General features: G+C 34.3%; 3 protein-coding genes across 3 annotated transcripts; 1 reads left to right on the forward strand and 2 right to left on the reverse strand.

The window, feature by feature from the left end:
* Positions 1 to 115: 115 nt before the first annotated feature.
* Positions 116 to 10,125, reverse strand: LOC140752233 (peptidyl-prolyl cis-trans isomerase FKBP8). Its single transcript, XM_073086451.1, has 10 exons — positions 9,938 to 10,125; positions 9,590 to 9,799; positions 9,100 to 9,243; positions 7,708 to 7,970; positions 5,644 to 5,806; positions 5,173 to 5,256; positions 4,149 to 4,281; positions 3,320 to 3,459; positions 2,217 to 2,333; positions 116 to 1,817 (listed from the first exon to the last, which is right to left on the reverse strand). Exons 2-9 carry the CDS (start codon positions 9,797 to 9,799, stop codon positions 2,247 to 2,249), a joined length of 1,224 nt encoding a protein of 407 aa, XP_072942552.1. The 5' UTR covers positions 9,938 to 10,125; the 3' UTR covers positions 116 to 1,817; positions 2,217 to 2,246.
* A 312-nt stretch (positions 10,126 to 10,437) lies between these two features.
* Cdk5 (Cyclin-dependent kinase 5) lies at positions 10,438 to 13,241 on the forward strand. The gene is made up of 2 exons (XM_073086452.1): positions 10,438 to 11,346; positions 11,530 to 13,241. Exons 1-2 carry the CDS (start codon positions 10,689 to 10,691, stop codon positions 11,766 to 11,768), a joined length of 897 nt encoding a protein of 298 aa, XP_072942553.1. The 5' UTR covers positions 10,438 to 10,688; the 3' UTR covers positions 11,769 to 13,241.
* Positions 13,242 to 13,332: 91 nt separating this feature from the next.
* On the reverse strand, positions 13,333 to 14,734 carry LOC140752235 (DNA replication complex GINS protein PSF3). Its single transcript, XM_073086453.1, has 3 exons — positions 14,416 to 14,734; positions 13,905 to 14,173; positions 13,333 to 13,643 (listed from the first exon to the last, which is right to left on the reverse strand). The coding sequence occupies exons 1-3, from the start codon at positions 14,498 to 14,500 to the stop codon at positions 13,419 to 13,421; spliced, it is 579 nt and encodes a 192-aa protein (XP_072942554.1). The 5' UTR covers positions 14,501 to 14,734; the 3' UTR covers positions 13,333 to 13,418.
* Positions 14,735 to 15,010: the final 276 nt, after the last annotated feature.

Consider the following 15,010-nt stretch of genomic DNA (forward strand, 5'->3'; position numbering starts at 1 on the left):
TCATGGTAAGTAAGGCGGCAACTTACAAAATTCTACACTATGATCATGTTGTCAAATAACATCACATTTAACATTTATTTAAGAGGGAGAGATAGGAACAAAAATAAAATAATAGTTTTGACTGTACCATCGTACCATATTTTTAATATTTTAATACACAGATTAAGGCCTACACCAAATCAATATCCACATAAAATAACTAACCGTTTCGCATTTACGATTACTAGTCGTCTAAAACTTTATGAACTACGATAATATTGAAAATAATAATAATTTGTTTTATTTATTTGCTCAGTTACGTAGACCAGGTCTAATTAAAACGTATGTGATTACTGTGTACAAACAATCGCTAAAAAAATAAATGCGATTTCGGAAAGTTTCACATCTAGTTCTTAACTTACTCTACAAAATAAAGGAGAAGCACCAATAATTTTCAAACATATAACAAAAATAGTACAGATTCAATTTCTTGGAATGCAAGTCGTAAAATAAAATTTTCGATCTTAAGCTACAAAAGTTTCCAAAAATATGTATCTTTCTATGATGATTGATATACTCTATTACAATAGTTATAGGATGTTATAGATAATTGAATACAACAATTTTACTATGACATTGGACTTGTAAATGCCTGTATCGAAAACGACAATATATTATTTGATTTACGATTCAAAGAAATATTTAAACTTTTAACCCAATTTTGGCACTGCCTACTACGAAGAATTTTTTACAAAAATAACATACATAAATAATAGTATGATAACAATATTAATTTAGGTAACATAAAATAAACTATAATACAAGGCTGATCTTCAGTTTTACTCCTACATTATCCTAACCTACCCCTTTATACAATAAAATAGTTACAAATATTGTCTACTGATAAACTTTTTTTTATTTAATTTTCCAATTTTTTATTAAGAATATTTAAAAGATACAATACGATTATGTATTTGACACGATAAATTGCCTCTAGCAAATTAGTTTAATTACGTTTTTCTCAACAATTTGATGTTTTAGTTACATTGAAATACTAAGATAGTCGTGTCGGTAGTCAAGACTACAAGTTAAAAGGCAAATCAAAAAATAGCATTCAATTTAATTTGAGATAGATATAGTAATATATGAAAAGCTAAAGATATTAAAAGATTTTAAATCTAGCATGCAAACAGCGTTGTCACATAATGTCAGTAATAAAATAATTCGTTAAAATGTATTACGCAATTTCGTATTGTAATATAATAAAATGTTAACAATATCATTAACAGCCGCTGTATTTATAGAGTTCCATAATTTTATTTATGACATGACAAGTTAGAAGTTCCGAAGAATTAAAAGCCGAATTGGTGTAATTCTTAGACACATTTTATGTATAAAAGTCACATGCTTTATTTAAGAAACAGTGTGAATTAAAATTGAGACCAAAGAAAAAGAAAAACTTAAGAAGAAAAGAAAAAGATAGTTAATTTTTGCAGTAATAATATCTAAGTGTCATATCAGAAACAATATCTCCACGTATTGCCAAACATACCATATCTATCTCAGATTAAATATGTCATCAAACCAACATAATAAATGGAAGTACAGTTGAGGTAAACATTGAATACTTTTATACCTACTACTTGCAAACGATCGAGGTCCGTCAACATTATCACGTCTTGTAAATATCATTAAAAATAGTAAATAAGTGCCCGACAAGTACGAAAGAGGCCCGGATTTACAAATGCTTACGAAATTCGAAATTAGTAGTCTTGAAGAGTCCTTCGTGAGGAGAAATAGCTGTCGCGCACCGTAGCACTGGTTGAAGATATATTTTCCTGGAAAACATGAATTCAAATTTAATTTACAACTTCACTCCCGATTGTGGTTCAAGTAAATCATCGTTAAATCTCAATTACAGAGGCCAAAGTTTTATGTAAACTAAACAACAGTAGAGTGATCGAAAGTTTTAATAAAACTGAATTGTTCATTACATAAATACTTTAAAAATGTATACTGTATGTTTCTAGGTTTAATCTTATGTGTTTTTGGAGGAATAGTAATTATAGCTGGCTTCATCAATTATTAAATATATTCCTATTAACATTTTATTAATTAAATTTTCAACTTTTTTTTAAATTACATAATGTCATTTTCCAGCTCCAATAACTGTTAACAAGTGCACAGTTAAAAATAACTGTCGTATGTAAATGTAAATATATTTTATTAGTACTTACTTCGGGTTGAGAAAGTAGTGTAGTGGGGTATCAGTGCGATTGCACTTTGTAACGGTACACGAGCACGCTGGCCACGCCCACCAGCAGGCTTAGCAGCAGGGAGCCCCACACCAATATCTGGATCAAATATATTTAACCTTTCAACTTATTTACAGTCAGAACCGAGGCCTCCTCTTCCAATTTTGTTTCTAAATTGAAAAAGTATTTTCCCTCATAGCCTCATATAGGATAGATATGATTCATTCAGACCAGCAGCATTAATTCATTCTAGCCAGATCCACAACAGAAGTCTCAATTCATCATGCTGAGGATCGAACCCGGAACTCTTGCTTTGTACACTACGCTAATATTATCTTGAGGCACGGTAGTGCCTCCGTCAAGTCGAGCCAAAAAAAGCACGGCCGTAACATTCTTTTCTCGAAGCAATTCGGCCCATTTTTGACTCCCTGTAACTTCGTTGCATAGATTTATTTGTTTGTCTATATGTGTCTATATGTGCTAATCTAAGAAAGTTTTAGTAAGAGTAAATAGTATTTGTAAGAACTATTTTCTAAATTTATTATTATTGATTTATCGTTTAGTGGGAGGTCAATGGAAAATGGTTATTGGTATTTTTAAGCAGGTAGGGTCCAGAAAGTGAAACTAGGACGTAAATATAATGTTGTAGTGTGCCTTTAACTCAATTTTAATAATTAATAATTTTACAAATTTTAACTGCGTTCTAAATTTCTAGTTGTCGTGTGTTCGTGTTAAAAGTCCGCGTCAAGCTTCTAGTCCACTCTGAAGTTGTTGCGCGCAGGTGTAGTTAGAGAGCCAATGCGGTTGAACACAAGCATATACTCCGTAGCAACAGTAAAGCCCGCTCCACATTCTCGCGAGAATGTCGCGAGAACGCGAGAAAAGCACGAGAAACGAGAATGTGGAGCCGATACGAATCGGGTTTTTTCTCGCGAGAATGTGGAGACGGCTTAAGGGGACACTGCGCTATGTACCGGTGGCGAGAGCGTGCCGGGGGGTCCCGAGCTGTCTTCATCCCACTAATATCTACAATTTGCTATGGCGACGCGATTCATGTATTCGGAGCGGACTAGCAGTGCGTGTACCTTGGTGCGCGAGGGCTTGCCGCCGGGCGGGTCGGGCGCGGCGGTGCCGAGCATGCGGCGCGCGAGGCGGCGCTCCAGCGAGCGGTCGCGGCTGGCCGCCTGTTCGCACCGCGCCAGCTCGCGACGCACGCCGCCGTCCTCTGGAACGCGACGTGTCACACATTCAACGGCTGCGCTCATACGAATCTAATACGATCAATAACAGTTTGAGGATCTTTAACAACAGCTCTTCTTCTCTGTTGTTACGAATATCTATAGGTGTCGGTGGTGGCTTTCCATTACCTAATGCTCACCTGCCTTATGGCTTTATGGCCTCATGTTTTAATAATGAAATAAAAAAGTGAATAATGTTTTGCATTTTTTTTTAATAAAATGTCACCATATCATCTTATTAAAATCTATGATAAATATCATTGTTTTAATAACAAAAGTACAGTAATTATTAAATAATAACTTTCTAATAGGTACAAAAAGTAAAACATTTACCGTGCCAATTTTTATTAATTAGTTAAACAAATTTGACAAATCTACTATAAATTATTTTTATGTCCAGTTAGGTTGTACTAAAAAAATATCAATTATGGTTCAAGAAATTAAATTTCAATTAATGTCATATAAAGCATAATTATAGTATTGTGTAATTCATCAAATAGATTCCAGGTATACTCAGAACAGATACCCAAATTCATCATTCAGACGACTGACTGGCCGGTGATAGAAGCCGGAACCATTTGCGCGTCAAACCGGTATGGTGACGGCTCCGCCATGCGAATCATCAAATTCAAATAACAATAGTTAAGTGAAATTAAACAAAGTTATGTATGTTTACGCGGCGCGGCGGCGGCGGCAGCTCTCGCAGCTCGCAATGCATCGGCGGGGCGGCCCATGGCGGACAGGATGCGCGACTGCCGGAACAGCGCCTTCGCGTTCTGCGGCTGGCACGACAGCACGCGCGTCACCGCCTGCACACACAACGTACGTAATAATTGGCCAAGTGCGAGTCGAACTCACACACGGAGGGTTCCGTACCACGTATTTATTTTTATTTTTAATATTTTTTATCATAGTAGAAAGTAGCTTCATTAGTAGGTATATGCATTTTTAAAATATAACAACAAGAAAGAGACAAACACACAGAACCGAAGCCGAGATATACATTTGTTTGTGCCTGATTGAAGAATAATTTTCAAGGTGGTAGAACCCTTTGTGGTTCGACTCCGGCGGCACCACCGCCACACCTATTTTACCTAATAGCAGCAGTGTTAGGCGCTGCTGTGTTCCGGTTTGAAGGGTGTGGTAAGGGAGACAGACTTTTCTGAGGCGTTCCAACTTAGTCCTCAGGGGTAGCGGCGCATCTGTGCCCGACCTCAGATAGGAATATCTAATCCTATCTGGGGTTGATTACAGATGTCCATGGGCGGCAGTAGCCACTTACCATCAGGTGGACTGCATGCTCGTCTGCTACTCCAATATTATAAAAAAAAAAATAGATAGGTGATATAGAAGATAGAATATTTATAATCCTTCCGACATAATCTTTTGCTATCAACTTAACTGAATGCTAAGCAACTACAGTGCTCTATATCATAAGTACCATGAACACATAAAGAGACAAACACACAGAACCGAAGCCGAGATATGCCTTTGTTTGTGCCTGATTGACGACTAATTCCGTAATTCCATATGTACATATGGAAGAGAAAAACACCATTGACTTAAAATACAAAAATAATTACTGTACACAAGTATGGATTCAAGCCACAATTTCAGTTATATCTCATGCAGTTTTCTATTACTTGTCAAATTACATATAAGGTTTATTTTAGAAGTCTATGTATACAACATAAACATACCTGCAAAGCTGCCTCATAAGCACCAGCCTTTAATTGCGCGGCGGCCATGTTGTTATGTACTCGGAGGCGTTCCTCTAACAGCGCCTGGAATTTAACATTGAAATTCATGTTTTAATAGGATTTTTTGTCTCATAAAAGCTAGCTATAGTAGCCAGGATCAATAAGTTATCAATTAAAGTTACCAATTGGCTTTTAAGTTAAATTGTATTGCGATCCTTTGACCAGAATGCATAATGAAACCCTTCCTTATTCATGGACATTTCAATCCCCAAAGTATTATATACTCGCCTGTTACTACGTTATTCATTTATACTGAGAATGATGACGTCTTTTTTCGCATAATCATAATCTCTATTTCCTAAATAAGGTACAATAGGTGTTTAGACAAAGTATAAAATCCTCTTATTTTGCCGTGCAAATATAGTTAGGTATCTTCTTCTTCTTTTCATATCTGGCTAAATTGCCAAGTACCTGCAGATCATCAGAAGTAGGCGCGAGTTCACCGCTGGGCGTGGGCTCGGTGATGCCGCCCTCACTCTCATCGAGTACATCGAGCGCACGTCGGTACAACTGCACAGCCAACTGCGCCTCACCACGGCGGTACCACCAGTTGCCGCGGGCGCGACGACGGGTGCTACAAGAAATATACAGAGTTTAGAGTCACGATTTGGAGTCGTTTGTAGGGTTCCGTATCCAAAGGGTAAAAACGGTACCCTATTGCTAAGCCTCCGCTGTCTGTCCGTTTGCCACAGGGCTCTGTCTCTTAAACCGTAATAGGTACATATTTGATTTTTTTTCTAAAGCAATTATAACGGTGATCGCTATAACAAATACAAAAATGTGGGGGTCACCATACAAGAAACTGCTATTTTTCGACGTTCGTTGCTTTGTCTATTAAACCGTAATGGATATACAGTTCAAACTCTCACAATGCCTGTACTTCAATGGCTTCAATGATTAATACTAAAGATAAAAATATATGTATATTTTAGGGATACACCCTCCGTGTGCGAGTTCGACTCGTACTTGGGCAATTATTATCTATAAAATAACAGCAAGTGAGGATGCAGCCCACCGGAAGTTTTGTGGTCACCGCCGCCCTTGACGACGGTAACCACAATAACTCACACTAAGTGAAATACGAGTCTTACTTGAGATTGAAATGAGTTCTACTGAGAACGTAATAAAATGCTTTCAAATATATTACATCATTTGCTATACGTTTCTGCTATTCTAAATATGGTTTTCACTACAGTAAATAATTTTCTATATCAACATATTTACATAGTGCATAATCATATTTACATTGACACTTTTTATCATCTCCGTGAATTAGATGGACATATAGTCTGCTGACGAGGTTTTAAGTGAAAGTAATAACTAGAGTAGTTACGCTTTTATATAATACTAGCCGACCCGCCAAACTTGGTACCGCCTCAAAATCTATTTATCAAATATATTTCATATAAAATATAGCCTATGTTACTCGTGGATAATGTAGCTTTCGAATGGTGAAAGAATTTTTAAAATCGGTCCAGTAGTCTCTGAGCCTATTCATTACAATCAATGAAACAAACAAAGTTTTCCTCTTTATAATATTAGTATAGATAGTCCATGTTTATTTATGAGTTAAGGATTTACTTTTGTGCTTCATAAAGTGATCATTTTACGTTAAAGGTACCTATAATAAAAATCATTAGATTACATAATCTATTGTTCTACTTAAGTAATTGTTTAATAATAAAGTCACCAAATGATAAAGTTGAAATATAAAATTTGTATACCTACTATGTAAATGAGAATTATTTAAGCTTACGAAGAAAACTAACATAATTGTAAATTGAGACATGAGATTATTATTGAATAGTAACTAAGTCCTAAGTTGGTAAAGAGCTTGCTTTATACTTATTCGACTTTGTGTTTGGATTTTAATGTCATCCATATTCATAAAAACTATAGCGACATATCAAAGTGGTTTTGTTTGCAATTCAAACTATGACGGAGGAAACAGATAAGGATGAGTAGTAACCTTGGCATACATAATTAAATACACTAATTTCTATCTATCCATCCACTCACATATAAAAAATAATTTGAATTTTCTGTCTGTAATATTTAAATAACTGCATGATTTTTATCATAACATAGTATATATGGCTTTTAAGAAGCACATCATCTAATAATTTTCCCATAAATTTCTTACAAGGCCCATATTTACACAACAACTTTTTTTCAATCCATGAGTTCTTTTATCACTAATATACAACCAAATTTACCAGACCTATAATGACTAAGCTGTATCAGATCATGGATATATCAAAACATTTGGAAATGAAGCAATACATATTATGATAAGATTTTTAAATGATTACATATCATGATTAAGTGTGTAGCATTTGTATCTCATGAAAAGAAATTAGACTGTTGTATGAAAAACAACAACTATACCTATACAGAAATATAAAGCAAAAGCATAGCTTATGAAATATCTAATTTACATAAGAATATAATCTAAAAATTAAAACAAAATCTTACCCAATTTCCATTCTCTCAGCAATCGGTAATGTCTCATGTTCTGGTTCTTCTGCCCAATCGTGAAGCTCAAGCCTGGCCTCTACCCAGGTTTCAGGCCCTATTACAGGACCTTCATACAGTGGCCCATCCACCTCCCCTATTAAACCCAAACTATCACCAGGATGAAGTCCAGTATCTCCATATGCAAATCTGGGTGCAATTTGTAATAGACAAATTTCACCTTTGTACATCAATTTGAGTGCTAAGTCCAATCCTTGGAGGATCTGAAATATAAATGGGGAGAAATCAATTTTATAACCTAAATAGTTCATCATCAAAAGAATCATATCAAAGACCACTTTGCCCACATTTTAGTTGTCAGTGTTTTTCTTAATATATTTTTTTATTATAGAAACTGTTTTTTTTCTGATTGGTTAGTCAAGTAATAAATATTGGCCCTACAAGTCTATAATTAAGCCTCATTGATTGCAATTATAATAAAATATACAGGTTCCCTTACAAAACAAGAAAATTAGAAATAATTAATAGTGTGTTTTAGCATATGTGGTGCCACCTCTTACTGAATGGTAAAATATGCAAATATTATGGTCTAAAAATAGAAATGACCTTAACATACAAGGTTATACAAATATGTAGAAAATTAGACAACATTGTCTTTGCAAATATTTTTAATAATTTTGTAATGAAAGCAGTAAAACCTAGCTACTTGATCGAAAGTCCAAACAAGGCCTAATAAAAGTTCTTTAGAGAATATATTTGCAAATATGATTCTTACAATAAATCATATCTTTACAACACCGAAGCCAATGTTTGGCAATAAACTTTAATATATCAAATGTAGGTTTTGTTTATGTATTATCAGTAAGCGGTGAGTGAATCAAACTCATAACAATAGATGTTGAAATATTGCAAATAGCATTATCAGTGATTACACTGATTAGATAGTGCATTATGTCAGATCATTAAACACAAATATTATATATTTTATAAATAAATATTCACAATATGAAGCAATCTGAGCAATTATCTCACTCAAATATATTAATTTTCGGACTAATAAGAGATACTAATTAATTATAATTAATTCTGTGGACAACACCTCCAGCAAACACTACATTAATATGCATAGTATAATTATAAATTTAATTAGGTCATGGTCATATTAAAAATTTATTATGGGAAAACCTATTGAAACTTGAAAGGCAGTTCTGAAAGTAATTTAAAGTTCAAAAATAATTAACTAGACTCATCTAATTTTTTCATGACTGAATGTTTTTAATAGACAAAGAAATATTTTAAATCAAAGAAATTTGTGAATTAATTTAACATTTTTGTAAATCTTTCTAGTGAAAATAACTCTTCTGTAACCTTACATAAAAAACATATTCTTACTTCATTATCACCCAAGTATATCTTGACCTGATCCCTTTTCTCGAATACCGCATCATGATCACGTATTTTCACCTCATAACTTATTCTACATATATCACTCCTTTGTGGCCGAGATCCATCAGCTTCATCACCAGCCTTTACTATCTACAAGTAGAATGACAACGAGAAAATTTATAATAAATTAAATAATATATTTGTAAATAGTTTATACATTGGTCATCATGAAAGTCTAAATCTAAAACATACATTTTAAATATGTATTTAAGCAACTCTTTCTTGTATTCTGTTCTTATTAATATAGGTACAATTCTGTCTGAGGACGTGACCTTTATAATCTGACAAAGAAATTTGTAAATAATTATATCCTGAAGGTCATTATATCTGGCCACTTAAGGTGAGTAAGGAGTGTGAACACAAAGTTAAAGTAAATAATAGTGATTCGGTACAAGAGAAAGGCATTAATATTCAGAGTGTTAACTGTATACATGACCTTTTTGAGTATTGCTCCTGATCCTAAAAGGTCTTGCCATCCGTCAACGGTGGCAGGGGCTTCTGGATGCTTTTCTTTCTCCCTCTCGCTAGCTGTGGCTGCAGCTTCAGCGATCTTCGCCTCCTCGATCTCGTGGGCAGCGGCGGCAGCTAAGTCTTCGAAGGAACTACTCTCAGACTTGTCCACCAAAGTGCGTTCCTCTTCACTCATCTAAAACGTTACACCTCGTGATTTGCGCGTTACAATACTCTACGTAATCAAGATTTTGTTGATACGGCATGTGGTATATTGTCTTAAATCACTCCACGGAAATCTTTTCAATTTTAATTAAACCCAAATTTAATTTACCTTCAATGATGTTAGATGTAACGATATAAACTTTCAACTTAAACACAATAGTTGTAAATAAATGCCATGTATTCCGATGAATACCAATACAAGGCAAGAAAATGCGTGTGATGATGACAATCAAACTTTCTGATTATTTTTTTCTGATTTGTTGAATCTTGACTTGTCTGACAACTTGACTGCTCCTGTCAGCTTTATGACAATTTAGAACTTTTCTTTATGTAGGCACGGATGATAAGTTTATTAGATACTTTATACTGAAAAGTCTAAAAAGTGAAGGGATTTTGAAACATGTTTTTAAATTGCGTTTAGTTCTATTCTTTCTATTTCTATTCTATTGAAGCTCATACATAGTATATAAGCCATATTTTGTAGGTTTTGCTGGAGAAAAAATCTAATTAAGACTTTCCAAACTGAGTACAACTGTAATAATTGAGTAATACATTTTAACATTTTATTCAATTAATTCAGTACCCATCTGTTTAATGTTTCTGTTTTTAGCGCAAGGTTTTTCTTGGCTTTGTTATATTATATTGTCTTTCGGTGGAAACGATTACCTGCTAAAAACATTAGTGACAAAGTGATTTTTTTTGCCAATGTCAAAAAGTGCAGAGCAAGTTGAATGTCATTTTCCTAGGCTCCTGTCACTCTCTGTCAGTGTAGGTTAGGTGAAAAGACTGGAAAATAGATTTTCCAGTTAATTTTACCGCATAAACATAATATAATCAAGCTGCCGTGTTTTAATTTCGCCATGCAGAAATACGAGAAACTTGAGAAAATTGGCGAAGGCACATACGGTACTGTTTTCAAAGCGAAAAACAAAGAAACCCATGAAATTGTAGCGCTCAAGAGGGTGAGACTAGACGACGATGATGAAGGCGTTCCATCATCCGCTTTGCGGGAAATATGCCTTCTCAAGGAACTAAAACACAAGAATATCGTTCGACTCTACGATGTATTACACAGTGAGAAAAAGTTGACCCTCGTATTCGAACATTGCGATCAGGATTTGAAAAAATATTTCGACAGTCTAAACGGTGAAATAGATTTAGATGTCGTCAAATCTTTTATGTACCAGCTTCTGAGAGGCTTGGCTTTCTGCCACAGCCACAATGTATTGCACCGTGATTTGAAGCCGCAAAATTTGTTGATCAATAAAAATGGCGAGTTGAAACTAGCTGACTTTGGTTTAGCTAGAGCTTTCGGCATCCCAGTTAAGTGTTACTCAGCAGAGGTGGTCACGTTGTGGTATCGGCCTCCGGATGTTCTGTTCGGCGCTAAACTCTACACTACAAGCATTGATATGTGGTCTGCGGGATGCATATTTGCAGAATTGGCGAATTCCGGCCGTCCATTGTTCCCAGGATCCGATGTTGATGACCAACTGAAGAGAATATTCAAACTTCTCGGTAACACTATTATATTGTCGTACTTATTAGTTTTAAAATGTACATCAAAACTCTGCTGATATAAATTTCAAAAGACAACTCAAATTAGAACACCAGGTATAGATGCCATTTGGTATGGGTGGAAAGTTTTTAACACTGTCTTAATCTAAACATATATTATCAATAAGCTATTTTTTCTTTCAGGTACACCAAATGAAGACACCTGGCCTGGAGTGACACAATTACCAGACTACAAACCCCTACCAGTCTACCAACCAAGCCTGGGCCTCGCTCAGGTTGTACCGAGACTGCCTGCACGCGGACGGGACCTTCTTGCTCGTCTGTTGACTTGCAACCCAGCTCTTAGGATGCCTGCTGACGACGCGATGGCCCACGCTTACTTCCATGACCTCAATCCATCGGTGAAGAACGACCGATGTTAACAATCAATACACCCTTACCGGTGTACATCTGAACTGCTTTTTAGTGATAAAAACACTGATGAAGTGCAAGAGTGTAGTGATGAATAGACAACTATTTTAGAGTAAAACTAGCTGACCCGTCAAACATTGTGTTGTCATATAAATAAAAAATGTTAAGGGTGAACAACCTGTATCACTTGGGGGTGTGAAAAATAGATAGTAGCCGATTCTCAGACCTACAAAATATGCATATAACATTTGTACATACGGTAACTAACATTGTGACACAAGAGTTTTATATATAAGATATAAAGTGACGTTAACATGATCAATATGTGTTGTGTGTATGTAAGAATAAGGATAATACTGCATTCAACTGTTTTGCTTACATTGCATTTTTCAAAAGCAAATATTTTCCTAAGGATTATTTACAATAATCTGCATTAATTTGATGTAAAGGTTTCAAATTATTCCTGTTTTTTGCTTGTACAGCCTAATAAGCATTTATAATGTTGTAATAACAAAAAATATATGTTTAACATTACCATATACACTTGTCATTGTAGTTATAAATATTATGCTCATTTAAAATTATTACATTCTTAGGTTTATTATATTAACTTATTTAGGCCCTGGCTCGATATTTCTGCCCTCAACTATGTATATTTCTATAATATGTATTGTATCATTACAATAAAATGATGTTGATAATGTACATTGATAATGTTGGACTTGTTAGCAGTAGCTATATAAAACATTTGTTGTGAATCAATGTTTTGGTAGAGTAACATCTTTCATAGGCAAAATAAGGCAGGTAATGCTAGCGTAATATTAATATGTAAATATTGATATAGGACTGAAGTTGTAATATTTATTATAGTTAAGTTATATTGTAAATTAATGTTTATAGTAACACCCCAGTTATTATGTACGATAACTATTAAGGTGTAAAAGTACAAGTTCTCTTAATAGCAATATTAATAGGTATTTATATAACAAAACTATTCTTCATAGTGTTTATAATACCCAACTAACCAAGACTAGTCTGACCCATAAGTTGATCTAATGCATTTCTGTTAACTGAACGATGTGTAGCTAGCTACCTTAGAAACTGGATGATCATGCTTGGGAAGACATATCAAGTTTAATGCTTGTATACTTGGGGCTGTTACAAATTCATGGTTTCACTGGTAAATTCAGTAATAAATTGGTCTCATAATGGTAGGATTTTGTATTGTTCAGATTAGAAGTTTTATAGAGGTGGTGGTCTTGCAATAATTACCAGCAATTTAAGTATTATTAAAGGTTACCATATACATATACAACATATTATAATGCAGATATACTGAAGTGCTGCAATACTAAAGTTATAACAATAATGTTGCAAGTCAATCACCACCTTAAAATGAATGTTGTGATTGTATGTAGATTCATAGAGAATGAGTAAAGTCTTTGTAATTATCAAATCCAATAAACATTTGACTGTAAATTTGATATTTCTTGTTTTTTATAATAAAAATACTGAGAGTTGTTACAAAATTGAGGTAAAGAGTTATATTATATTATATTCAAACGACAGTTTAAAAAAAAACCCTTTATATTTATTACGACATTGATATAAAAATAGTACATTTTCTTGTGGCTTAACATTATAACTTAGGAGTATTGATGTTACAACATTTCCATTTCTGCTCTTTTCCGTTTTCTATGATTGGCCACCATATTAGCTGTGGTTAATGGGCAGTCACCTCTCTTGAGCCATCCGGAGAGGGCTTTCTCTGTGACAGCAGCAGATGCTGTCCTATCACGCTCACTGGCTGACAGCGGCTGCAAGGCACTCACTGAGTCTGTTGATACGCTCGCCGCCATTATCATTCTAAATCTCTGCCTGAAAGTCTAACCAAAATAAGAATGTTAAAAGAGCATATTTATTAAAAATATGCCCATTTTAAGGATAAATTACAAAGTATAAAGTGTGAGCACAAGATCACAAATCATGCCATTTTACATAGGTATTCTCTCAATCACTGAAAGTATGTGTTTAAAGTACACACAAGTTTCATACAACAGGATCGGCGCAAGAGTTAAGATATTGTATCTACTAAAATTACAATAATCCAACTATTTAAAATGTTTGTTCCAATAATGTTCACTTACATTTATTAATGTTGTAGCTACTTCACCCTTAATATCATGCTTGGCTATGTAACAGCCCAGTTCATAGAAATGTTGACTCAATTTGTGCATATCTATAGTGCAAGCATCTGCATTTAGTATTTCTCGATATGCCTCTTTGTAGATCTTTGGTAAATCCACACTGACTAAGGGTGGTCTTCTAGAGTGCAGAGATTCCGCTAACCATATTGGAATGTCAACATTTGTGCCTGATTTTAAATCATCTTCAGTTGCTGAAGGGTCCAAAAATCCTGGAAAATTTTATTTGTTTACATAGATATTTATAATATAAATAAAATTCCCATATCTTGTGTGACACTTGCAAATAACTTCTAATTTAAGTCCTCAGGAGTTGCCAACCTCAGGTAGGTTTCGAGTCCTATGTAGTTATTGTAGGGTATCAATTACATATGTCCATGAGCGACAGTCACTTTACCTAGAAGTGGACTGCATGCTTGTTTCCTACTGTCATAAAAAAGTTTAAATTACTCACCCATCTTAGGCAAATCATGCAAAAACTTACAAGGAACTTTTTCATTGGTTACCAAAATATCTGCTATGGATAGATAATTGGCCATTAGTTAAAACCTCAGTTATTATTATTATAATGAAAAATAAGTTAGATAACGAGTTTTAAGTTTTTAGATTTACTAGTAGAAAACAGTAATGTTTAACATTTATGAGTAACAGACCGTAGCTTATAATCTTACTATAATATAAATAAGCTAATACCGACAAAAATATTTAAAACTTGAATAGGTAACGATAACAAATTACAAAATAACAATCAAACGACAGCCGACAAAGCAACAGCTGATTGTCCAAAATTGATATTTGACGTCTTAGGGAACTGCGATTCTGTGTTCAGAGTTGTACGAAAACGCTCCAAATATTTTCCTCCTCATAAATAAGTGGAAAAAGATAAATTATATTTAATTTGTTCCATATGATTATGATATTGAAACCATGCACATACAAAAATAAACATCCCATGTTCAAGTGATAAGCATACTCATGTAAGCGTTTTTTACCGCAGTACGGCTTGTACTTTATGTAACACATTGTGTCTGTGGCCAGCTCATTTATAG

Source organism: Epargyreus clarus, unplaced genomic scaffold (assembly GCF_041222505.1).
Source record: "Epargyreus clarus isolate Ecla_fem2 unplaced genomic scaffold, WU_Ecla_fem_2.2 ptg000024l, whole genome shotgun sequence".
NCBI classification, from domain to species: domain Eukaryota; kingdom Metazoa; phylum Arthropoda; class Insecta; order Lepidoptera; family Hesperiidae; genus Epargyreus; species Epargyreus clarus.

Bases quoted from the DNA above. Each gene is read 5' to 3' on its own strand.
- LOC140752233 (XM_073086451.1), bottom strand. From the start codon at position 9,799: ATGAGTGAAGAGGAACGCACTTTGGTGGACAAGTCTGAGAGTAGTTCC. The intron at 5,257-5,643 runs GTACTTGGCAAT...GTTAAATTCCAG, and splicing joins CTACTTCTGATGATCTGCAG to GCGCTGTTAGAGGAACGCCT. The intron at 3,460-4,148 runs GTAAACATACAT...GTCGCGTTCCAG, and splicing joins TGCCGCCGCCGCCGCGCCGC to AGGACGGCGGCGTGCGTCGC.
- LOC140752235 (XM_073086453.1), bottom strand. From the start codon at position 14,500: ATGGCCAATTATCTATCCATAGCAGATATTTTGGTAACCAATGAAAAA. The intron at 14,174-14,415 runs GTGAGTAATTTA...AAAATTTTCCAG, and splicing joins GCATGATTTGCCTAAGATGG to GATTTTTGGACCCTTCAGCA. The intron at 13,644-13,904 runs GTAAGTGAACAT...TATTTTGGTTAG, and splicing joins TAGCTACAACATTAATAAAT to ACTTTCAGGCAGAGATTTAG.
- Cdk5 (XM_073086452.1), top strand. From the start codon at position 10,689: ATGCAGAAATACGAGAAACTTGAGAAAATTGGCGAAGGCACATACGGT. The intron at 11,347-11,529 runs GTAACACTATTA...TTTTTCTTTCAG, and splicing joins GAGAATATTCAAACTTCTCG to GTACACCAAATGAAGACACC.